Source organism: Anas platyrhynchos, chromosome 3 (assembly GCF_047663525.1).
Source record: "Anas platyrhynchos isolate ZD024472 breed Pekin duck chromosome 3, IASCAAS_PekinDuck_T2T, whole genome shotgun sequence".
NCBI classification, from domain to species: Eukaryota; Metazoa; Chordata; class Aves; order Anseriformes; family Anatidae; genus Anas; species Anas platyrhynchos.
Window position 1 is genome coordinate 56,566,509 of NC_092589.1, and position 23,858 is coordinate 56,590,366.

The following is a 23,858-nucleotide window of genomic DNA, read 5'->3' on the forward strand; positions in this document are numbered from 1 at the left end:
AGCCAGTGAGTGAGAAGAATCACTGTTTACACATCACAGTTTGTGAAACAGAAATGTTTTTTGCTGCCTTGGACACCTCATCATATTTTAAATATCATATTTTAAATATTGTCAGTTGAATGGATTGAGTATTTTAGTTTAAAAGTATACAACACTTGCTGACTATAGAGAACTTACAAAACAGCAAGATACTGATTTATCTGTTGATAAGCATTCCAATTATATGATTTTTTGCTATTATAGCCAGTAAAGTGAAGGCTTGTGCAGTGAAGTGAAGGGTATCATAGAAAGAGGGTAAAGGCAAAGTGAGAGTAAAGCCTCCCATATGTTATGGCCTTCAGAGAACTGAGATAAAGAGGAAGAAAGGGAGATTCACAGGTAGAAGATAGCAGCCTTGCTGTAGACAAACTATACTTTGAGGATCCTGAGAAAGCTCAGGGAAGATCTTACTGCTGTTTACAACTTCCTAATGGGAGGATATAGCAGAAAGCACAGCCAAGTTCATTTCAGAGCTGCACAGTGGAAGGACAAGATGCAATGGACACAGGCTGAGGCAGGGAGATTTTAACTCTGTAAAAGAAAAAACAATACAACTAAAATATTGAGCCAAAGAGACTGGAATTTCTATCCTTGGAGATGCTCAAAATTTGACTGCACAAGATCCCCAAGCACCTTGTTCTTGCTAGCTAGACTAGTTCTTGTGCTTTCTTGCTAGACTAGCTTGGAACCAGAGGCTTGACTACCTGACCTCTCTCTGAAGGTCTCTCCAAAACCTAAGTGACTCCAATTTAGTATTAGCTTTACATATTTTAAATATAACATAAAAATAAGCTATGAGGTCATACAATACCTATTTAACTAGTTAGTGTATTTTTTCTCCCCCGCTCTATTAAAATACTATTTCCTGTTTATTTGATTCAGTCAATTAGGAAATGTGGGGCAATCTTAATTATAGCGACTGGTTCTGCCATCCTTAGTTTTGCTCTTTACATCCTGAAAACGAACTTCATCCATGTCTTCTGTATTCCATTAACCATTTCATTGTCTTTATTATATTGATTTTGTTGGGTTTTGCACTCAAAATTTGTATTACTGTGTCGTACTATTGAATCGTCACAACTTTGAGGAATGTCGAAGTCAATAGTTTCAGCATATTAGCCTCAAGAAGAGAAGCTGGCCTCTGAAGATGTCTTTGCTGCATGCTAGCTAGCCTGAATCATATGAAAGCTGTAGACTTAAAAGTATTTTTCCTGGAGAGCATGGATGGATTGTGAACCAAGAGAAGATCACTCTAATAATATTGAATTATCTCATGGGAACCCCAGCCATGGATCAGTGCATTATTACTCTGAGTGGTCTACAAGTACATAACAAATAGGTTGTCTCTGCCCCCAAAATGTTTATGGGCTAAATAGTAAATGTGGCAACAGGTGAAGTCAGATCAGTAAGGGAGGTATAAATAGGAAAGACAGCAATGCTTAGAGTAGCAAACAGTGGTCTGAGACTTCAGAGATGGGAACAACCTGTCGTTGGTGTGTGGGCTAGTAACATGGAAGGCGTTCATTCGGTTGATTCTCAAATTAGGATATTCCTTTTATTGTACTGAAACAACAGAAGACTGCATTTCAAGAACATGAATGTTTGCTTGATTCGTGATCCTAAACCTTGAACGATGGCCAAATGCTCATTAGCTTTAACAAGAGATGTTTTTTTCTTTCCCAGTGTTGGAAAATGCTGACTGTAGTTGCCTGCCCTCTGGACAAGGGAAATCAGTTCGAATTAAAAAAAGAGAAAAGTATTAATTTTGAAATATAAAATGCAATTACTGTGAATGATTGAGGTTTGGGTGGCCCAAACTCTCCCAATTAGCAATAGGTAAACAAGATTTTTTTTCAGTCCACGTTGTTGTCAGGGAGAAACAAAAGATTAATCTGCTGCTGAAGGTACTGAGGGAGGAGTAAAAAATAAGGAAGAGAAAATCTTTCTCATTGTCTTTTGCTGTCAAAAAAGAAAAAAAAACACAAAAAAAATTAAGTTGGACATATTCCTCACGGCTTCTTATATACATTGACATAGATTGACTGAGCTGATTTTTAAAGTTTCAGAATTGTATTTTCTAAAGTCTTAGCTGATATTAAAGGATTCCCAAATATAAATAAGTTTGTCCTACGCAATTTGATCGGTTTTTCTGATGTGGTCTGTGCGGGCATCCATGGATCCTATTCTGTGCCCGATGGACTGGAAGCTGAACTTGCTTGTAACAGGGGAGCAGCTGTGAGGTGAAGTTTCCTGTTGTTTTTAGGGTAAATAATCCATCTACATGATTGCATTGTTTGTGAAGTGAGTGTAACAGAATGGGTTTTACTTCCAGATAAAAGAGAGATGCCAGATTGGAGAAAGGGGTCTGCTGAGTAAATACCTTCTTTTCCCTACTTTTTCCAGTGTATTTGTTCTGGAGTTTATCAAACTGAAAGTAGGATTTATTTTGGATAGTTGATAGGCTTTGTTGTGCCATCAGTTTCCTTTTATATAAAGTCCTGCAGTGTGATTTATCGAGTATTATATTATACGGACAAAACTTGATATGAGATTTCATACAGATAATGTTTTATTTTTGCTCTGTTAGAACGCGAGTGAGTTTCTGCAGTCAGGTGTAACTCCTAGCGTTGTGCCTCGGAATTGGTGCTCATCTTCATTTCTCACGTATCATGGACGTGTGAAACCATTGCTCCTTTTCCTTGACTCACTTGAATTCAATATGCAATCTTGTCAATAAAAGTAAATGGATAAAATGATGTCTGGGTCTGTTCCAGTGACTTGTGATTTCCCATTCTTTAAATAAGCATAGAGGAGGAGAAGGAAAGCGGAATTTATTTGAATGTTTAAACTGTGAGCTGTTTAGATCTTTGTTAAATTGATTGCTTGGTGGGTAGGAAGGGAGTTTCGTGAGGGGTGATTTGATAGTAATACTGGCATAGTTTACTACAGAGCCATATTGTAAGCCAGCATCAGTCATCCCCTCTTTGAATCGGGAGCCTGCTGTGTTAAAAAAAAATAAAATAAAAATGAAAACCATTAAAGGAAGAGCTTTGTTTTAAGCAAATTTATTGCAGTAGCAGCAGATTCATTGATCATTAGATATTGCCAGTAGATGTAGATATCTCCTTGTTTTAATTTTTTTTTTCTTTTACCTTTACTGCTCCTTAAAAGAAAAAAGACAAAGATGTGTGTTATACTACTAGAGTGTTGCCCTTGGCAGGGTTTTTCATCTTGAAATGGCATATAAATGAATAAATGCTTCAGTTGTTTTTGCAGTTTTAAATCTTTTGCCATAACTAGAAGTGATATTTTGCTCAAGAATGTCATGTAATTGCAAACTTAAACTGTCATCATTAAACATTATTTTGTTAAGATAGTGTGATGTATATTTTGGGTTATTATGCTTTCCAAATGGCTTTTAAACAGCCATGTTTATATATTTTCTTGTTTTATGTAGCATGTGTTCGTACATATCAAGAGAGGATCGTGCCTTTGAGATTTAATGTGTAATTTTACGAGTTGGGACCATATCACTCTTTTGACAGATAAAGTAGATCTGAAAAATAATTATGGTCTCACTCGAGTTTAAACAAAAATGGTGATTTTATTCTACACCTGTTACTGTTACCCTGAAGTCATCTTGAGCTTGAAGTATTCCTGGAAGCTTTCTGCTCGCAAACTTGCAGGATAGAGCGGGATTGCGCTGATCCCTGCGCTCTCAGGCAGGCACGAGATTAAAAGCAGAGGAGAGCCTGGCAGATCCTTGAGGTGCGGCAGGTGTGCGCGCTTTTCTGGGGCACTGCTCTTCCTGGTTAAGTGTGCATGAAGAGGCTGTGTGGATGTATTTTTAAACCATTCCTTTGTGGTTACCATGACTTTTTTATTAAAAAAAAAAAAGCCTTAAAGAAACAGGTCATTCAGGCTCAGTCTTTAGTCTGGTTTTCTATAAAAGGATAAGATGTTTCATAAACAAGCACACAGACAAGGTGCCCTCACTATTGGGTTTTATTAAAATGATTTAAAAGCTGGCCAAAGCCCTGGGGCTGGGTAATGGTGTTGGGGAGCACCATCTTCCTCACCTGTGGTCACTCAGTGCCTGCAGAGCTGGGTCTGGGGAATGCATCGTGTGCTGCACATGGGAGGTGCTGCCGTGGCTCTCCAGAAGAAAGCTCATACTGGTGGGGTCAGCAGGCATTTCCAGAGTCCTGTGGGGCATCAGCAGCACAGGGCAACGGGACAGGGACTGCCTTCTGGTGAGGTCTGCAGGGCACCAAGTCCCTGTACCCCAGCGACTTGAGGAGGATTGGCAATGGGGTGCTGCCCTCAAGGTTGTAGCAGGAAAGAGGGTCCATGCATTGCTCAGGTCTCCTGTTATTTTTCACAAGGTGTTTGTTTCGCAGCAATAACTGGAAGGAATCGATTTGGTTCTGTGCAGGGGGTCACAGAAAGCCAGAAATCTCAGGTTTGTTTCTGAAGTGGCGGCGACGGATTGAGCCAGTCGCAGTCGGCAGCCTGAGTGTTGTGGGCATGTTCCCATGTGGACATCTGTTTCTAGCGCTGAGTCAGTGCAAGGTAGGACAGATACAACATTACCCCACTTGAAACAGTCTTTGAAAATGTGAACAAAATGTGAAACTAATTAATTGCTTTTCATGTCCAAGCTGTATGACTGTCATGAAAACAGAACAAACTGTATTGTGGCAAAATGCATCAAATTGCTGAAGTGATTTTGGTACCAGGAGGATGAAGTTTTGTTTTATGATTTCATGTGAGCTGCTAAAGTTCCTTTAACAGTGTAATAAGCAGCATGTTAATTAACATTGTCAAGCTGTTTTGGGGTGTAACACAGCATAAAAATGCTGTTGTTTTAAGTTAGGAATAGTTGTGTTGCATGCAAATATCAAATTCATTAGTAAGTAACAGATAATCCTCAGTGAATCCAAATTAAAGCTTTATACCTCAACTCAATTATTCTTTTTAATAAAATCCCCACTCTCTTATTAGAAACTGGCACAGAATTAACCGTCAACAGTACTGTAGTTCGGTCTTAACTCCCGCAGAATTCAATTTAAACTTCTTTCAGAATATGTGGGGCCTTGCAAGTAACATGTAGCTGCCCAAGGCTTGAGGTTACAATAAGGATTGTTTGTCCTTCTCTCCTTTTAACTCTTGTGTTTGCAGTCATCCACCACCGACGAGTGGTTGCACTTAATATTTGTTGTGTTATGAACCACAGGAAATCTGGGAAGGAACACGCCTGCATGTTAATCTGACATTTGCTGCCAGCCATATAGGAAAGCATTCTTTGTGAAAGTTGGCTATTACAGTTATATGAGAGCTCATAAGCAAGTTTAATGTTCAGAAGAGATTGGTGCTTGTCGCCATCAACAGTGACTGACACCACTGCGTGTGCACCGTAAATCCTTCATGGCTTCCATTGTCTCCACAGCAGAGATGGTTGTTTTTTTTTTATTATTATTTTTGTTTCTTTTTTGTTTTTTGTTTTGAAATGCTGGGCTTATTTTCATTTCAGAGGTAATTATTTTATTTCCAATGTAAAGAGGAATAAGGAAGAAGTGATTCATTTCAGCCATTCAATCCCAAATCCATAGCATTAAGAACTCGTGCTTCTGATGCGTACCTGTTGGTTGGCTTTTACAAAGCAGAGCTGCCTCTGTGTAGTGAGCAGGGAAATCTCTGATAAGAAAGTGGCCGGGTGAAAATTCTCACACACATCTGTGTTCTTCTGCTGGCTTTTCCAGCCTCCTTTCTGTGGGACCTGAGTTGAAAGTCAAGGAAAAACAACAGTATAACCTCTTTTTATAAAGGCATCCGTTTTGGTACATTGAGCACTTTGTTGTCAGCCTACTTCAGAGATATCAGATATCAAAAGCCAGGGTGCAATCTTGACTTTTTGCATCTGTAATAAAGCTTGGAGAGGTTTGTGGGGATGAAGGAGCCGGAGAGCAGTCTTGCAGCAATTAGCTCCCAAACTCACACACCATGACTTAAATCTTGGCTTCTAGACATGCTACCAGTGGCCAGCACCCCTGAAAGAAAGTTGTCACCGTACCATGGTAAACACGGCAGTGATTTAAAAACAAAACAAAACAAAAACACACAACAACTGGGGAAATATTTAGGAACCATACTTGTGAATAAAATTAACTTATAGGGTTTTTTTAACCTTTAAGTGTGTAACATTTTCAGGAGGGGCAAATGAGGTTTGAACCTCTGTAGGTTCAATGAATGCTTAACTGATTGGACTCTTTGCCAGTTAGTCAGGTTTCTGCTTTTAGGAAGTCTGATTTCATAAGCTTGATGCTGCCATAATCCTGAAAAAGTGCTAAGCATGTGAGTGTTTATCTCTGTGGCTGAGGTTTCTTGATCAGCTCAGGAGTTCAGTGAAGCCACAACTCCTGTTGTGCTGCATCTTCTCCCAGTAATGGGAATAGCTGCTTATGGTCCATTTGGGGAATGCTCTGTTTGTTCAGCATTGTTTGTATCATTCCAGGAAATGTCAAGCTCTTCTCTTTTATCCTCAGAGGTTTATGTCTATTTATAATAGATGCTAGCTCACCAGACTTGGAGAGCCATCTTCCAAAGCCAAGGGGCTGGAAGGATTAGGTGCAGGCAGAAGCAGCAAGGGCCGTTTTCCGTGAACTCACACCCGAGCACAAACACAAAATGAGGGCACACCATGAAGTAGCACTAGCACTGGTGTGGGCTTACTTTTGCTGAAGGCATATTGACCAAACCCAAAAACATGCATTCAGATTTTGGGAAGACTTCCTTGGCCATGTTGGTTTAAAGTGATTGTTTGCAGACATGGTGATTAGGTAAAGCAAGATAAAAAATTAACTCTGGTCTATTGGGTTTGAAACCTTTAATGTTAGTGTGTAACAGCCCTTTGTATGCTTCTGCCTGTGTAGTAAACCTGGATTTGTTCTCATTCCTGGGAAATGAGAAGTATTTTGTCTTGTTGAGTGGTGCTACTGCTTGTGTATAAAGTGTACTGAAGTTGTTTATACCTCTGATAATCTTCTAAAAGCCAGTGAATCACATGTGATGAAAGTATGTGTTTGTTCTCTTCCATGCTGTCTAACAATTCTGTCACCGCAGTTTAAAGTTCCCCAGTTGGAGTTTGGAGACATTTTTCCATTCACTTAATTCTTTTACCGTGTTCACCTAGTGGTTTTCTGATGAAAGTGTGCTTTTCCACCTGCAGTTAGTCCACCTCTCTAAGCATCTGCTGCCAGTGGGGCTTGGTGAGGGTGAGTGGGCTGCTCGGAGGAGCTCGGCCAGAGCACACTGCACACCTGCTTGGCAGTGTTCATGGCAGCCTGGACCCTGCTGGCTTTTAATTCTAATTCCCTATTTTTGTATCATTCTGAACCTGGTAAGCATGTATCCCAGCTCTTGGGCTTGTAAAATGAGCAAGGAAGAAAGGCCCTAGTCCTGGTGAGCTTTTTTTCTTTTTCTTCCAAGTACCAAAATGAAGTTAGCCCTCAGTGTTACAAAGAAACACTCTTCTTTGCTAAACTGGAAGAGAGAAAATCTAGTCTGGGGGAAAAGGGGAAGTCTGAACTCCTGTTTGCTCCTTTTTGGTAAGCAGCCAGTTGTTTACACACAACCAGTTTGCAGGCTTAGTGGGCAGTAGGAAAAATCTCTGCTAATCATTGAGGTGCAAAAGATGGGGATGCTGTACTTAAATATTTTTTTTATAAACTTAAAAACTTGGTTCTTATAAGTAAATAATCCTGAAAGGAAACGTTTTTGACCTTAACTATAATAACCATGAGAATTTATCATGGATGTAGAGTGTTATGTCTAAAGAGAAGTCTTTTTCAAGGTTACAAATACAGCGAAATGCACATGTTTCAATGTGTTTTTCAGAGTTCTCAAATCAGCGGTTTGGCTTTGATCCACAGAATAGTAGTATTGTTGTTACAGTGGCATTATTATTTAAAGTTTCTAAATTCTGATTTCTTTCAGTATTTAAATCACAGAAGGTTAATTAAAGCAGTTCTTTATTCTGCAACTGCTTGGGAATATTAACCTCACAAAGCCTGCATTAAATCACTGAAGTGATAGAATTGCATTTGCTTTATAAAATAACCCTACAAGAGCAAAGACAAAGCCATTTATAGTTCAGTGCCATTAATTGCTTGGCATTTAGATATTAGTGTAGGAGTCTATTAATTAACTTGATAGTAAAACTCTTGGAATGCAGGCTGATAAAAACTATTTTGTTTTAGGAGATTAGTAATCATAACTAGTGTTGTTTCTCTTACCACTCTCCTTATTACCCAATGATGATTTTATTTTACTATTATGGAGACCAAAATTAATATCCCAGAAATAATTTTATCTATACCTTTTGAAACGTAGCGGTAAGTTAAACAGAATAGTAAGTTTTTTCAAAAGATACCTGATCACATAATAATAGGCATTTACTTTATGATCCATTAATCTGGTGGCTGTTTTTAGACAAATGTATTCACACAAATGTTCTAGAAATAAATACACAAATCCCGGTTTAAAAAAAATTTCAAATGTGAATGGGACAGTACAGTGAATTAAGTGATAACATTGTAAAGTCTAAAAAATATTAATAGATCTGGATGTGTTTTTTCTATGTGAGCAGTATATATCCCAAATTTTAGTGGTCTTGTAAATTACACCTTATGGCCAGTTACGCTGCAGCAATATTCTCTTATGGCCTTTAAATTAACACATGTTATTTTCCTCAGAGGTGGGGAAAATAAGTTTGTTAATGTTTCCTGGCATAAAATTTACCACTTTTTTTTTTTTTTTGCTGCTCATATTTTCTTTAGTAATCAAATATGTTTGCTGTACGTATATTTAGTTTTATTTTCTGCATCCAGAACTGGGATTTTGTTGTGAAGACAATGTATTATCTGAATGTAGGTCAGCATATATTTTATATATATTCATTATCCTTCCGTGTACTTCCCTTTTACTGCATTTCTGTCCTACCGTAGCGGGATTTGGAATGTGCAGCTGAAACCTTAGAGGGTTTGTTAGTTGTTGCAATCAGGTGTGACCACCAAAGAATGAAACAGCAAATCAAGGTGAATAAGATAGTGCTTCAAAACCAAGTTACCTTACACGTGTTGACAAAACTGCTTGGTGGGGAGAGAAGAAAAACCGCTGGTCTTTGTGAGCTGTCCCTCAGTAAATCAAGCTATGGGAGGATACAGCCTCTCTCTCCACCTCTTCCTATGACTTCTTCCCAATTGCCAAGTTCCCATCTACAACCCTTGTTCCACATGCATGTTTTTAGGTAAAAAATGAAGCACAGGTATAAGGATTTATGGTTTTGGGTGTCTGCCTACAGAATTCACAAAGGTCTTGCTTTTTGACCCTCAGAAGAAAAAAATATATTAAAAAAAAAAGTTTTCCTCCTCCTTTCCTCCTTCTTTGTTACCTACCAGTCCTTTACCAACTTTTAGCGAATATCACTGGTTTGTTTGTTTGTTTTCAGGGATGCATTAGGGAATAGTCAGTGGTCTGGCCACAGATGAGGTTTAAGTTTTCATCGCTTATTCTCCACAGCCCTGTCCTCTGCCACTCCCAACGCCAGCCCAGTTGGGAATACTTTCTCTTGAAAAAATTGCGGTTGTGGCGATGGTGGTGAAGACTTTTCTACCTCAGAGATGAAAGCAATAGTTCGCCTCTGTTGGTTTAAACTTGTATGTATTGTGCAGCCTGTTGGAGTGCTCCTGCAGCTAGGTGCTTACGTCTGTAAATTATTGTCCTCTGTAAATTACTGTTCTCTTTCCACTCCTCGGACTAAGACACTTTTCCACGTGGTGGCTGGGTTTAAAAGTTGTTTTGCAGGCACTTTCTTCAAGGACTGTGGAGGAAGAGAGGAGAGGAATGCAGCTGATGCTCTACCTCCAGTAGCCCCACAAGTACCACACTACCCCTCTCCCGTTCCAAAAATTTAAGTTAACCCAGATGGCAGAGTCCAGCTGAAAAAACCCTCTTCACCAATGTTCTTGCAGGCTTTTGTGTGTCTGAATTTTGCTTGTGATTCTCCCATAGATGAGTAGTGGATAAGTCTCATGTCGGTCATTTCTTTTATGAGACTCTGTGTGGCGGAGTATTAGGAAATGACATAACAGATGTCACTTAGGTGTTGTCTATCACATAATGAGCTTTATATTTAGGGGAAAAAATAAAATAAAAGCAAGAAAATAAACAAAAGCAAACAAAGCCCTCTCACCACTCAGTTTTTACATGACCGCAGCGATGGTTCATGTTGCTTGCAGCCCTTCCTTACAGAGTCACAGGTTTTCCCGAGCCTTCGGGTGAAGTCCTGGCCCACGCTGCTGTGCCCCAAAGAAAACACTGCAAAAATATTTCCCAGCCTCAAGTGCGGAAGCCGCCTCCTCGGGTACCTCGCTGGATTGGCCCGGAGGTAGCAGCTGCTGTGGGCGCAGCTTTTCTCTTTATTCCGTAAGCTGGCGGCAGGGCCCCAGCCCCGCTGTAAGCTGCGGGCAGTCCCTGACCTCCTTTCTGCCAGCCAGCCGTATGCTCCCACAGCCGCCTCCGCCGCGGCGGGCGTCTGGGGCCGAATCCTGCCCTCTGGGGCACACAGCCCCCCGGCTCTGAGGAAAGGGCAGGCTGCAAATCCTGCCCCTCTCCGGCCTCCTGCAGCTTCCAGCTCCCTCCGGGGGTCTCGGCCCCGCTTGGTGTCTCGGGCCTGCCGAAGAGCGCGTCCCTCCCCGGGTCCTAGCAAGGAGTTATAGGCAGGACACCGGATGGCACGAAATCTGTAAGTCATCGCCTTCATGGGGTAGCTTGTCCCAAGTGAGTAGAAAGAATAGGATGGTTTAAAAAAAAAAAAAGCAACCAACTGCCAACGCTCTTTTTCTTTGTTTGTTTTTCTTTTAAATATAGCTCTGTCAGTTAAAGGATGGGCAGGGAAAGGAAATACTGGGTGTAGAAAATGAAAGCGTGGTTGGGCTGCCCAGCCTCGTAGGGTTTTTTAGGAAAAGTCCAAAAAGCTCTCTAAACATGGGGAAATTCATGGAAATAAAAGGCTTGCTTTACCTCTTACTTCCAAGTTATATTTATAGTACTCAGATTGCATCTTCAGGTTTTCTCTCATCTCCTCATTCATACTTGAACATTATGTCTGCAGAACAAAGAAGCTGTACCTTTTTTTTGCCTGTAAATTAAGAATTGACAGCCATTTATCAGGCTGTGAAATGTTAAACAGTCACATTTTAATACAAACACCAAACTTGCACATTTTTTTTTCCACGTGGAATGTTACGAGAGAATAAAACTAGAAGAAATGCCTTGTCTCTGATTAAATCCACTACTGATATGCTCTGTGATCCGTGGAACGCAATAGTGGGGGAAGGAGAATAGCAAGATAAGGGCTTCAGAGAAGGATTTCATCTTTGAGCTCTTCCTGCATCATTAGCTTAACGTGGCTCCTGGAGGCCATACAGGCAAGACATATGTAAAAATGGACTAGAGTGTTTAGGAAGAGGGACCCATCTTTCTTGTTAGCTGTTTCAGATTACCTGATATGTGACTGGAAGCTACCCTGTCCAAACAAATAATGTTCTTCCTCAGATGTGGGAGTCATTTTTTTGACCCTATCTGCATTTAATGTGCTTTCAGTGTATTCTGCTGGGGAAAACTTTCCATAGTTAGGTAGTCTGAGTTTCTAATAACTTCCTGAGTGCTTAGATGGCTTATGGACGTGTGTAAGTAAATACGTGATCGAGGCTGAGATAATTATAATTTGCACCAACTACTGGCTGCTACAAGTACATTTTTTTTCTCCCTCCTGTGTCTTGAGACTTAACTCACTTATCAATTTGTGATAAGGGGGGATCATGAAGGCACAAAATGGTGTTCCCATTGTTGTAGACGTACGTGAATTAGCTTAAAAAAAAAAAAAAGAAATCTAAGAAGCACAAGTGTTATGACTGAAACTGCAGATATCTTGGAAGGGGCAGCATTAATTACATTGAAGATCAGATGTCTTATTGATGGTGACTGCTCTACGCCCGAGACATCGAAACTGCAGCTCTTCCAAATTTCTCCAGGTGCCTGCTGTACCTCAGGACAGCTGCTGTCTTTGTCTCTGTTCAGGTGGTGGTAGCGGGCTGGCTTGAAGAGATCTACATATTCTGATTATGAGAAGGGTTTATTTACTTCATCACCTAAACATAGGCTATCACGCTGAAGGGGATTACTGGACTGCACTGGTAATCAACCTAAAGTGGTTTTGTTGGCATGGGACCTACCAAATCCTTTTTTCCTGCCATCACCTGTTCTGTCTCTGCACTTAAGAGACTTGCTCACTGGCTTGTGCACAGTGCTTGTGCAGTATCTTGCACAGCTGCAAGATACAAGTTTCCTTTTCTTTAAAGCTTTATTTGTTTTTTGTTCTTTTTTTCCCCTCTTTCTGATTCATAAAGGTCAAAGTTCAAGCCATATATATGCATTTCTTCCTGACCCAGCATCTACATCCCGTGGGACCTGTGCAGGCCATCTGCCTGAGATTCAGGCAGACCCCTCTGCTCTTTTGTCCTTAGTGGGCCATTCCCCACAGGTTTGCATTCTGTTGCCGGCTTGCCTGAGCCTCGGTGTTGCTTGTGCCCTTGGGCATAACACCTTTTTCTGAGTACAGCCTTACCTGCAATATAGCTCTGGCAGGTTGGCTGTGCTTTGTTGCTTTGTGCTGTCAGAGTGTACGACTTAAGAGGTAATGTTTCAGGGATCACGGCAGGGCTAGAAGTTGGCTGTGTGGGGACATGCCACCATTTAGGTAAGGAATATTTTTTTATCGTAGCTTTTTGCATCAGAAAGGTATAAAGGAGGAGAAATGTTTTGGTGGGTATTTACCTACACAGCACAGTTACTTTGGTAAGTGATAAGAAGGAATGTCTTTCTATAGCCAGTGAGATAGGACTTGCCTCTTTCCTCTTCCATAGTATCCCTTCAGAGATGAGTAAAACAATTTTGTATAGCAGGGCTGTATGCTTCTTTTGGCTTTTATACTGGGTCCTGACCTCCATTCTCAAGTGATGTGGGGGAAAAAATTAACATTTGCTTTCAATTTTGCTGTTGTCACATTGCTGTAGAATTCAGTGCTCTCACGCTTGAAGTCTTCTGTGGATCAACCAAATGAATCAAGGACACAAGCTAAAATAGTTTTTAATGAGTTCTTCAAATTGAAAAGTAGTATATTATTTTCCATAAATTATTTTGCTTCTACTTAACCATCGTGGTACTTATCTTCCTGGGTGGTCGTGTTATCCCTCTGAAATTTACTGCAGTGGAAGTGGATGAAGCCTGAATGATATTTCTCACCCAGACGTTCTTTAAATGTGGTTTCCCCAAAACATTAATGATTTCCCTATGCTTTCATTTTCCATTAAGAATAATTTAAACCGCTCCATAATTAGATCCTAATTTCTTTAGCAGAACTTAAAACAAGCGTGCGTTCCGTCTACATGGTTTTGAGCATCATCAGCACTATATTCATCCAGTTTTGCAGAGAAAACAAAAATGTGAACAGAATTGCTTGTTTTAAACTAGGTCCAGGTAGGGAACGAAAGCATTACACAAATTATATTATAAGTAATTATATTATTAGCATTGCATGTTACGAAGGAGAAGGTTGCCTATCTGTGGCCTGCTCCAGAAGGGATGCCATGCTGTTGACCTGGGCTACAATTTGATGGTTGGTGGAGCCAGGCTCACAGCTGTTTCCTTCATCTCTTCTCTCACCCAACCCTTCCAGGGGCCATTCCTGCTCAGAAAGCAAAGCTGGGAGACAGGGGGTTAGTCTTCTTGCAAGCTTTAAGTTGCACCATTTCACAAAGTGGTCCTGTGAGGGCCCAACACAGGAAGGTGATGGTGGTGGTGGTGGTGCCCAATGCCAGGAATGGGAGAGGCAGGAGCAAGGAGCTTTTGACTTCTCTGCACGCCAATACATCGACTAATTTTTATCCTCAAAACCTTTTAGTGACACCTCACATCAGAATTAGAGACTCAAAAAATTAGTAAAATGAATACAGTGTTAGAGAACAACAGCTAAGAAAACACCCTTCCATTTTCTTCCATACCCCTAAGACTACCCAAATCACAAGCTCCGTGTACCCCAGTTTGCCACCCAAGGTAAACATGCACAGAAGCAGGAGGTGAATAACTGGCTCTATGAATGATGAGCAATTGATTATTAATGTCCAAATTTGTCATTTGTAATTGTACCTGGACTGATTTCTGAACAGCTTACCCACTTCGTAGGTTTTAGGCATCATGCACATAGGCACGTTCATGTTTTTCTTTTCTGGTGTACCTGTTTCAGAGTAGAAATATTTTTCGAAAACAGGCTGAACTTCAGCTGTTTTGGAGTACATGTTTATGACTTGCTGATTATTTCTCCTAGTGTCTTTTCTAAAATCTGATGGGGGAAACCCTGCTTTTAGTTATTTTACAACTTTGTTGACAGTTTGTGCTGTAACAGCTATGATGTGATTGGATTTGTGCCAAGTTGGGAAGTTCTGAGTGGAAACTTGTAGCCTTCTGTTTATGAAAGCCTGGATTTCTCCGTCACATGCACACTCGTCTTCTATGGGAGGAAGGATTTTCTGTGATTCATTAGAAAAAATCAGAAGCTTTGCCTTGAAATCTGCTATCATTGACGGATAAAATATTGGGAGTCAAAGGAAAAGAAAAACAAAACCGCAGGGATCCTGGGAGAAGACTGAGCCTCAGTACCAGTGAGGGACTTCTCAGCCATGGCTGTAGCACATGTGGGAACATGCTTCCCTTCCCCTTATGTTTCCTCTTCAAATCCTTTCCTAGATGCTAGAAAGAAAAATGACCTTTCAGAACTGAAAGCGAGTATTGCCAATTCCGTGCATTTCTTCGGTGACGGACAATTTACCCTAATACCTCTGTCCTTATGTCTTATTTATCTCTCAAAATCTTTTTATCTAGTCTGTAATATGCTGAATGTTAACAAAATTTTCAAACATTGAAAAACTGAAGAAAGGCGGTAGGGATTTTCTCTCTCCTCTTTTTCAGGGAGAATGATATTAAGCACTGTTTTGGTTTTGAAGCCAACCTCTTAGTGTAACATGCTATTATTTAATCGTCATTATGTTTATTATACAAATGAAATGTTTTTATTGGACAGTGCATATGTATAAACACACAAAATTATTCACATAGCCCCATGCACATTTCTTCTGGGAGATTCCCGTGTCTGAAACGTAGGGAGCAGAGCGATTTCTCACTTTTCAAGAGCTACTTTCCAAGTTTCCAGTCATCAAAGTATCCAGTGGCATTATAGTGAATATAGGGAAATAGGATGTGATTTCAGTCCTACTTGGAGTGCACGGGTGTCCCCATCATAACAAACACGGATGTCTGCAGTATTTGTTTCCAAACCTAATAGAGAATTGAGCAAATAGATTTGATTTTTCAATAGTTGTAAAGGGAGGCACTGTGAGCCTTACACATTTAGAAAGACAAAGGCTGCCATGTCCAGCTTCTTTTATGTGCACTCAGCATGTGGAAAGGTGCTCCACAGTTTGTCAGATTGTCTTCAAATACCCAGGTAAAAGTAAATTCCATTCACGATGCAGTATTTCTTGTGAAAAAACAAAACAAAACAAAACAAAACAAAAACAAAAACAAAAACAAAAACAAAAAACAGGCTCTCTCTGCTCAAACCCTACTCTCCCCTGGAAGCTTCAGTAGGAAGTGAGGTTTCAAGTAAAATGCTGGAAATGTGGGAAAACCCATGCTTGGTACTTAGTGAGGAATAATAGCTCTTGACTTCTCAAAGTACAAAACATGTTTTGCTTCCCAGAAAAAAAAAAAAAAAAAGTCCTAAGCCTTGGAATAATTGTATTTCTAGAATGTATCCTAAGTGGAATATTCCCTTTATTCTTTTTTCACCACTCCTGGTATTTCTTTTTTTTTTTCTCTTTTGTTTCTGTTGGTGATTTAACAAGTGGTTCTTTTTTTGTACTTTGTTTGCAAAGATCTAGGGGAGCGAGCAGGAGTGTGAGCTGGAAGCGCAGACCTCAGGTGGCAGCAGGGTTTGTTGCAGATGTCTGTGCAGGGACAACCGGCGTGTGCGTGTGCGCGAGTGCGCGTGTGTTGTGAAATAAAGGGGAAAGCAGAGGTTTGCTCATTTGTTTGCCCATTGTGAAGCTGTCCTGCACCTTTCTCCTCCTTTGTGGCAGGGTGAAGGCTGCTGAATGGCGGCCTTGTGCCGTTTGTTGGTTTTAAACCTCGCTGCTAATCCACAGGAACCTGCTGGTGCGCGCAGCAGGAGCGCTGTGTGACAAGTGGAGATCTGGGCGGGGGGCGCGCGGGGGGTCACCGGGGATAATCATCATTCAGCCAGCAGCCTTTGTCACCCCTAAGCCTAATTGTTACCCTCTGCTGGTAACCACATTGAAGTGCTGGCCTTTTAAGTGCTGCTTGATTTTGCTTGGCACAGGCTCGCGGACCGGATCGTTCCTCCTTGGGTTTACATCCTCTCAGCTTTGCTGCGTTTTGTTCTGAGCCTCGCCGAGTTTTCGGCACCCCCTGAAGTAACTCAGGAGAGTCCAAAGCGACAGAAGGAGCCGGATGGAAACAGTTAACAAGTTTCTCCCTGTCAGGAGCAGGGCTCAAAATGAGGCAGAAAGCTTTCCTGCTCTGCAGGCCGGCTGGCCTGTGCAGCCTGCGTAGGAGCAGTAACTTGCCCTGATAGGGATACTGGACTGTAGAGCAGCCCTCTGCCAGCAGCAGCAGCAATGTAGCCTTCACGGTACAGATGGGGGTGGCAGGGACACTTCCATGTCCCTCCCTGTGCCCCCTGCCTGGCCACTTGCAGGTGCTGACTGAAGCTGAGGCCGTGAGAGGAAGGCCTGAGCAAACTACACTTCTCGTGTACAGGGAGGGGGAGAGGAGGATCGAATGATTTAAAAACAATAAAGAAAAAACCTGTAAGAGTGATATCTTTTTCTAACAGTTGGGAACTGGTTCTTCAGCTTTCCATGCCAGTTACCCGTGCTGAAGTAGGCTTTGCACTCTGTTTTCCTTGAAGAAGCTAGTGCAGGAGCAGCTAATGTGAAGCACAGCAGCTACAGCAGAGCCTGAACCTACGGCTTTGCAATGGGCAAGTACCTTGCACGTCGAGTAAGTTTGTGGGGTGGGAGAGGGTTGTTTGTTGGCCTCCTCAGCCCCTTGGCGGTGGGTTGTGTGCCAGCCATTACCTAACACTGCTTGGGCTTGCACCGGGAGGAAAATCCCCAAGTTGGTGGTGCGGGCTGTGGAGCTGCTTTTGATCAAATACACTTGCCTCTGAAGCACTCGGATGCAATGCGACTGTCGTCTCTGCCGCCCTCTGACAGGCAGCTTCTGAAAGTCAGTAGTTGCTACAGGCATCTGGTTACACAGCATGGTTACAGTCTTACTTTCAAGTCCAGTCCTTCCACCTGGCTCAGTATTTCATCAGCAGGCTCGATAATACATCGAAGAGTAGGATGAACATTTTGACCATTTAGTGCTTGCTGCTCTTTTAGGATAGAAGCGGGCCATGAATTTGGCAGGCTTGTCTGTGTGTGTTGCCCCATGTTGCACTGGTCTGATTCCCTACCACCCCTTGGCACATCTGCCTGCTGCGGGGATTTCTTCACGAACCGTGCCAGCCCTAGTGGTACCTGTGTGGGCTTGGCACTTCGTCAAAAAGATGTAACCAGTAAAAAATAAAAATTCAGCACTCAGCTGTTGTATTTTCACCCTTCTGTGATGTGCATTTAATTGTAATTACTGAATCAGGTTAATAACTCTGCAACTGTTTTTTCAGGACATGTCTCAGGAAGGCTATGGAACCAGATCTCAACCTCCTATGGCCCCAGGAAAGCCTAACCATGAAGACTTGAATCTAATCCAGCAAGAAAGACCGTCGAGCTTACCAGTAAGAAACTAATGTTTCTGTTACCATACAATATTTTAAAATGAAAGCACTTTTTATGTAGGACCTCATTGTACCTAGAATAAGCGGATGAGAAATACTGAAAAGAGCAAGTTGATCGGAATGATTTTTTTTTTTAAAAAGGTGGGTCAGAGAACAAATAGCCTGTGTATGAGTGGACTTAGCTTAGGGTTTTTATTGGTCCAAAATATCCCCGTGCATCCACATTTTATATTTGTGCACATGTATTTGCATAGAGGAAATGGACTGATATTTCTTTTTGTCTTTAAGAATTCTGTACTTGCACAAAACAATCTGGTGAGAAAGAGGCTTTTTTCTGTGCCCTTTTCTAAGGATTTCAGTGTATTTTGATTTAGAACACTGCCTCCATGAGTTGTTTGTTCCAAACCCTGAGCATAAATAACGAGTTTGACATGTTAATTCTGCTACGGTCTATTACTACAGTCAGAAGTGCAGAAGAGGGAATGGTAATGATACTTTGGCTAGGTTGATTGTTTGGCTAGAAGATTATTTTGGACTAGCCTTTCTTAGTTTTCTGAGCTCTGTGCATTCTGCTGTGGGGGAAACAGCACACGTAAATACCATTTGCAAAGACACTGCAGCTACTTGCATTGTTAAAGGTCTAATTTCACTGTAATGGACAAAGTACTCTTTGGACTTGTCTCTGTATGCTACTGTTGTTTTAGGGATTTCCTTGGGTTTTGGTAGTAAAACAGTATGAATTTTAACCAACCAGAGTACGGTCAGCTTGAAAGATGAAAACTGTTCATAAATTACATGACCCCTGGCTTATAGGTATGGCAAACCTATAGAATGTTTCCCCCGGTTCACTGAGTGTGTATTCATTTCCAGTTAGCACTGGGATTCCTCTGAAGAGTTCACCTTATCGAGACACTGAATGTATGTGTGAAATCTTGTAGACTGTTGTATATTTTACCTCTGACACATGGCACTATTGTCAACCCTTAAAAATAGGGTAATAACTTTAAAATGCCACGAAGATGTTTATTTCTTTGGCACCTAGGAGAGTACATATGCCACAAATTCTGTCTTTACATGATGTTAAAACATGTATGCTTCAGGAGAAGCTATGAAAACCGGTGTGAGAAGAGCTATCCATTTGCTTTGAACTAGTATTAATTTTGACAGTTTTTCAGGGAAGCGTTTTTTAAGTAGACTAATTTCTCTGAACAGGTCTCAAAAGTGAACAGTAGCAATTACTTTTAAAATAGTAGTTATTGGACATGGAACTGTTCTGGCAACAACTAACTACTTCAAAAAGCAGAAATATTTAAAAGGACTTTTTACATCAGCTTTTCATGAACAGTGTTTATAAGGACGGATAGAAATAGTTATTTATCAGCTAATGTTCTAATTTGCCTGTGTTTTTTCTTAAACAATTGTCCTACTTTTAATCCATACTCTGTTCTACCTCCATCATCATGATATCTAAGCAGACTGTTGGGTATTATCTGTGTCCCTAAGTGTTTGGTATATTTAGTAGCTCATTATTATTCTAGGTATGAGTAAGCTGGCGTGGTATTAACAGTGAATATTAACCGTTTTGACCATGTAGCTTACACTGTAGGTTTGTCCTAAATGTTGTTATTCACACACTTCACTACTGAAAAGCTTTAATCCATAGATCACTTACATACTGAAAAACCTTGCTGTTTGGTCAGGGATGGGAGGTATTACCATTTTGTGTTTTGTTTTTGTTCCACATCTAAATACAGCTGTAACCCTTCACATACGGTGACATTGTTTTTTCGTAATGTGAGCGAGCTTCCTCTTACTTCCAAGGAAAAATGCCTTAGAAATTAGGAATAGCCCATACGTCCATAGTATCGTGAGCATGATGAAGACTTTAATACATGTATAGCTCTGTTGGGGGGTGAGGATAGCTTGACCATATAAATAGTTTTTTCTCCCCTTGAGCAAGAGGTCTGTGTTCAGTTTTCAGCTGCTTATGAAAACCTCCGATCGCTATTCCTCACTTAGCATTCCTAGCTCTAGTGTCAGTTTGGGATGCTAAATGTGGCTTCTTAAACTTGTTTTCGAGATAATGCTGTTCTTGAGGGTAGTCAGTAAGCCGTCTTTGTATATTGAAGCTTGAAGTGATAGTGGTGTTAAGCTTTTAATAAAATTTGGTTATGTTTTGTTTCACGGTATTCTGATATTTATACAATTTGCCCGTTATCTTTTTATTTCTTAAGGGCATTGTGTAAAGTCACAGCAGCTACATAGTGAGCTTATGCGAATGTCTAAAAACAACAAAAGAGATGTAACACTAAATGCTGAATGGTGTTCTCTGATGTGGCTTTGAAAAAAGAGTTTCCCTTTGATGAATTTGAAGAGGAGCTGGCCACTTTCTGCAGCACTGAATGCTGACTTGTGTCATCCTTTTGGAGAGGTTTTTTTTTTTCAGCAGGCTTGTGTCACAGTAAGCACAGCTAAACAGCTCAATAGTTGTTCCGTTTCCTTCACACGTTGTATATAAAAGTCCTGGCATGAATGTTCCCATAAAGTTCAAAGCAGACAAATTTGTAATGTGGGTTGGTAGCAAATGGCTACAAACAAAATATGGCTTTATTAGCTACTTCTAATGGCCTGTCAGATTCTATACAATGCTTGCTTTCCTTCTCCTAAATGCTCTGATATCTGAAAGGTTTGACCTGGAGGTCTTTAACCATGTGGAGTCACTGAGAGCCCAAATGAAAAGTTGCACAGAATAGTGCTCCGAGCACTTTTGTTGGGGTCACAATTAGAAGGAAATCTCAGGCTTTTGAGAAAACATGGGAGTTAGGTACTCTGTGAAGGAAAGGAAGTAATAAACAGAAACTGTTCTCTCTTAGAGTGGAGGAATAAAGGGGGAGAAGCCTGAATGCAATTGTCTGGAGAACAGCTACTACCGAATATATTTGCTGAGATTTAAGGGATAATAGCCAAATACACATTTCTGCTATTGTGACAAAGATAGAACAGACTTACGGGAAAAACCTTCCAAATGATATATCTGCAAATTTGTTGTTGCAGTAAAGGAGCTTATGTCAGTATAGGCTGTGTGTGTCTGTGAAGACTAATACTTTGTTTTGCCTTTAATGAGTAATTTTGTAAATGTTCTTGTTGGATTGTATTGATAGAACGAAGGGCGGAAAACATGGGTGAATTTAATTTTTTATTGGCATCAGCATGAAAGCAGTTTCAGATAGACATTGTTATTTTTTTTTTGCCATTACTTTGCTTTATTAAGGTCCTTTTTTTGCTCAGCACCAAGCGTGGTTGTTGGAGGCGTGAGGTCAGACGGCCTACCCAAGGTTGCCAGACTTTTGAAACGAGGGTTTCTGCCGATTTCTTCTTGTTGCAACCTGTGGGTGAGGTTCTTGAGCTGCGGTAAGTCCGGGCGGTTGCAGCCCTGCCGTGTGCCCTAGCACCTCCTCCACCCTCACTGCCTAGCTCAGAAATAATCACCCTTCTTATTTCTGGGTTAGTTTTTGACTGAATCACTGTAATTGTGTGAGCATCTGTGGTACCACAGAGGGGGAGATGGGAATGATAGGTACAGAGGGAAAGGGGAGAGTGAGACTGCCATAGCTTTGGTTTTAGCCACGTCCTAGAGGACTGCATGGTCTTCCTGGAGGGGTTTGAGATGCTGTCATCCCGTCAGCTGAGACGTGGTGGCAAAACAGTGCTCTTAGTCCTCCGCACAGCAGTCACCGGGCTCTAAACAGGCAGAGGACGGCTCGATCAGAGTAAGCTGTAGTGAAATCACAGCCTCGGCCTTGTAAGCTAGCTTGGGCATTGTATCGTGGCTCCTGGAGGTGTTGGAGATGGAAGGCTGGATCTGGAGTGGGGGGAACTGCTGCTTTGCCAGGTCACTCAGACGTCAGTGCTCACACGTTAGTTCTGATACCACATTTTCACTGAGTCTTTTCATGGAGGCAGAGCAACCTGTATGTGACACAAAGCAACAGCAAGCATGCTGTTCATATACGTGGAAATGCACGGAAAGGTTTAGGAATCCACACTCCCTGTCTGATGTCCAGAATATGAAGTAGATTGGAAAATTGTCTCCATCAAGAAGAGTTGAAAACAGTTTCCAGTATAGTTGGAGTAACTGTAGTTAAGAGTTAGTAGGAGATGCCTCTTCTTTTCTCAGAGGTTAAACTGCTGGGATGAAGGACTCTGGTGACATTTATACAGGGCTTAGTTCAGTAAGCCCTGATCATGGCTGAGGGTGTGGGCACTACCATGATGTAAACATTAATTACCACTGTAGCCCCTCTGGTAAGGAAAAATGATCATAAAAAGAGAGATAGTACAGCAGCAGTCTCACTTTGCAGACCGTGTCAAGGTAAGCAGAAGTAGAAAACTTGATTAAAATAAAAGTGATATTTTCAAATCCAGGATGTTGTTTCTGGTTTAAGAAAAAAAGAGGGGGAAAATCTGTAAATGGATCCCTGGTAACTCCCGGGAGGTAAAAGCAGTGTGCAGTTGATAGAGCTGTGGTAGCAGTTGTGTCCTGTAGCTCTGTGCTATTTGTGTCTCCATCTGAAAATAACTGGGAGTATGTTAAACCATGAACAAGAAGGAAACACATGTAATACTTGTGAATTAAATTCTCCATTGTTTTTGCACCAAGTAGGATAAGACTGGTGTGCCTCTTTCCTGCTTTCCTTTCTTTTTCTGCAGTGTTGTAAAATAACTGAATGATCTTGTTTTCCTTTGTTTGGGTCAAGAAATTTTAGCTGAAAATTGTTACTCTGTGAAAGAAGATTATTGACTCAACAAGCCTTCAATTTTCAGTGAATAACACTCCCACCCTCTAGCTTCAGGAACATGTGGTGCATGCATTCTATTTTAAAGTACAGACTGTAATTTAAAACTGAGGCAGTTTGATGCCCCACTGAACTTTGTTTAAGCCTGGAATAAAAGGAAAAAAGCCTCAAGTTGCAAAGAAGTGACTAAGCTTTCTCAAATGCTTTTCTTAGCTGTTATGCATGGAGTTGGAAAAAGTTGCTATTTTCTCCAAGTCATTTTAATTCCAGATCAAGCGCGCTTGATCTAGCTTGTTTCTCTTTTCTTGCCGTTCCATGTAACAAACCTGTTGCTAGAATAAGCCTCATGCAATCCGTATGTATAGAAATACAAAGTGTATGCATTTGAGTGTTTCTGAGGTGCAAAACATTGGTGCTGGCGTTCATGCAGGTTCTGGACATGACCTCCTGTGTATGTCCTGGAGTAGGTGTGAACAGTGGGCCGAACTCAGGGCAGCTTCACTGAAATAATATCCGTCATGATATTATAGGAGGGATGAGCTTAGCTTTGTGTGTTTGTGACATTGAAAATCTTGGCCCACACAATGCTCATGCGTTTTTACATTTGACTTCTGTGGGGGCCAGGATTTCATGTAGGTGATCAAACCAATTCCGTCATAGAGTCAGCCTATATATTCATTTTCAAGCCCTATTTTTGGGCAAAAGTACTATCAAGGTAGTGCAGAGCACCCCTGAGCTTGTTGTGTGTGTAGTGGTAAAGTGGAACACTGAAACTAAAATAGTTGATTATTGAATTTAGTAGTCTTGCTATAAAAATTAAGCTTTGTAATGTGAAGAGACAGTCTTGTTGTTAATCATTTGTGTTTTGTGCTTTACGGGATTGCTTGGTTTTGCTTGATAGGATGATCAGATTTATATTAAAAACAGTGCTATGGCTGCTATTGAAGTATGAAAACTAATTTCATTAAGTACTGTAAAAAAAAAAAAAGCTTGGTTATTCCATCAAGTTTTCAGTTCTTAAAACACTCTGCATTTATAATGGT

At 40.9% G+C, this 23,858-nt stretch overlaps 1 protein-coding gene across 7 annotated transcripts in view; it reads left to right on the plus strand.

The window, feature by feature from the left end:
• The window catches only part of ARID1B (AT-rich interaction domain 1B), a 321,285-nt gene that overhangs the window by 82,203 nt on the left and 215,224 nt on the right, over positions 1-23,858 (plus strand). For all 7 annotated transcript variants that reach the window (XM_027454398.3, XM_072035944.1, XM_072035942.1 and 4 more), the window contains exon 4: positions 17,909-18,019. In XM_027454398.3, coding sequence (XP_027310199.3) covers positions 17,909-18,019 — 111 coding nt within the window. The remainder of the gene's footprint in view (positions 1-17,908; positions 18,020-23,858) is intronic.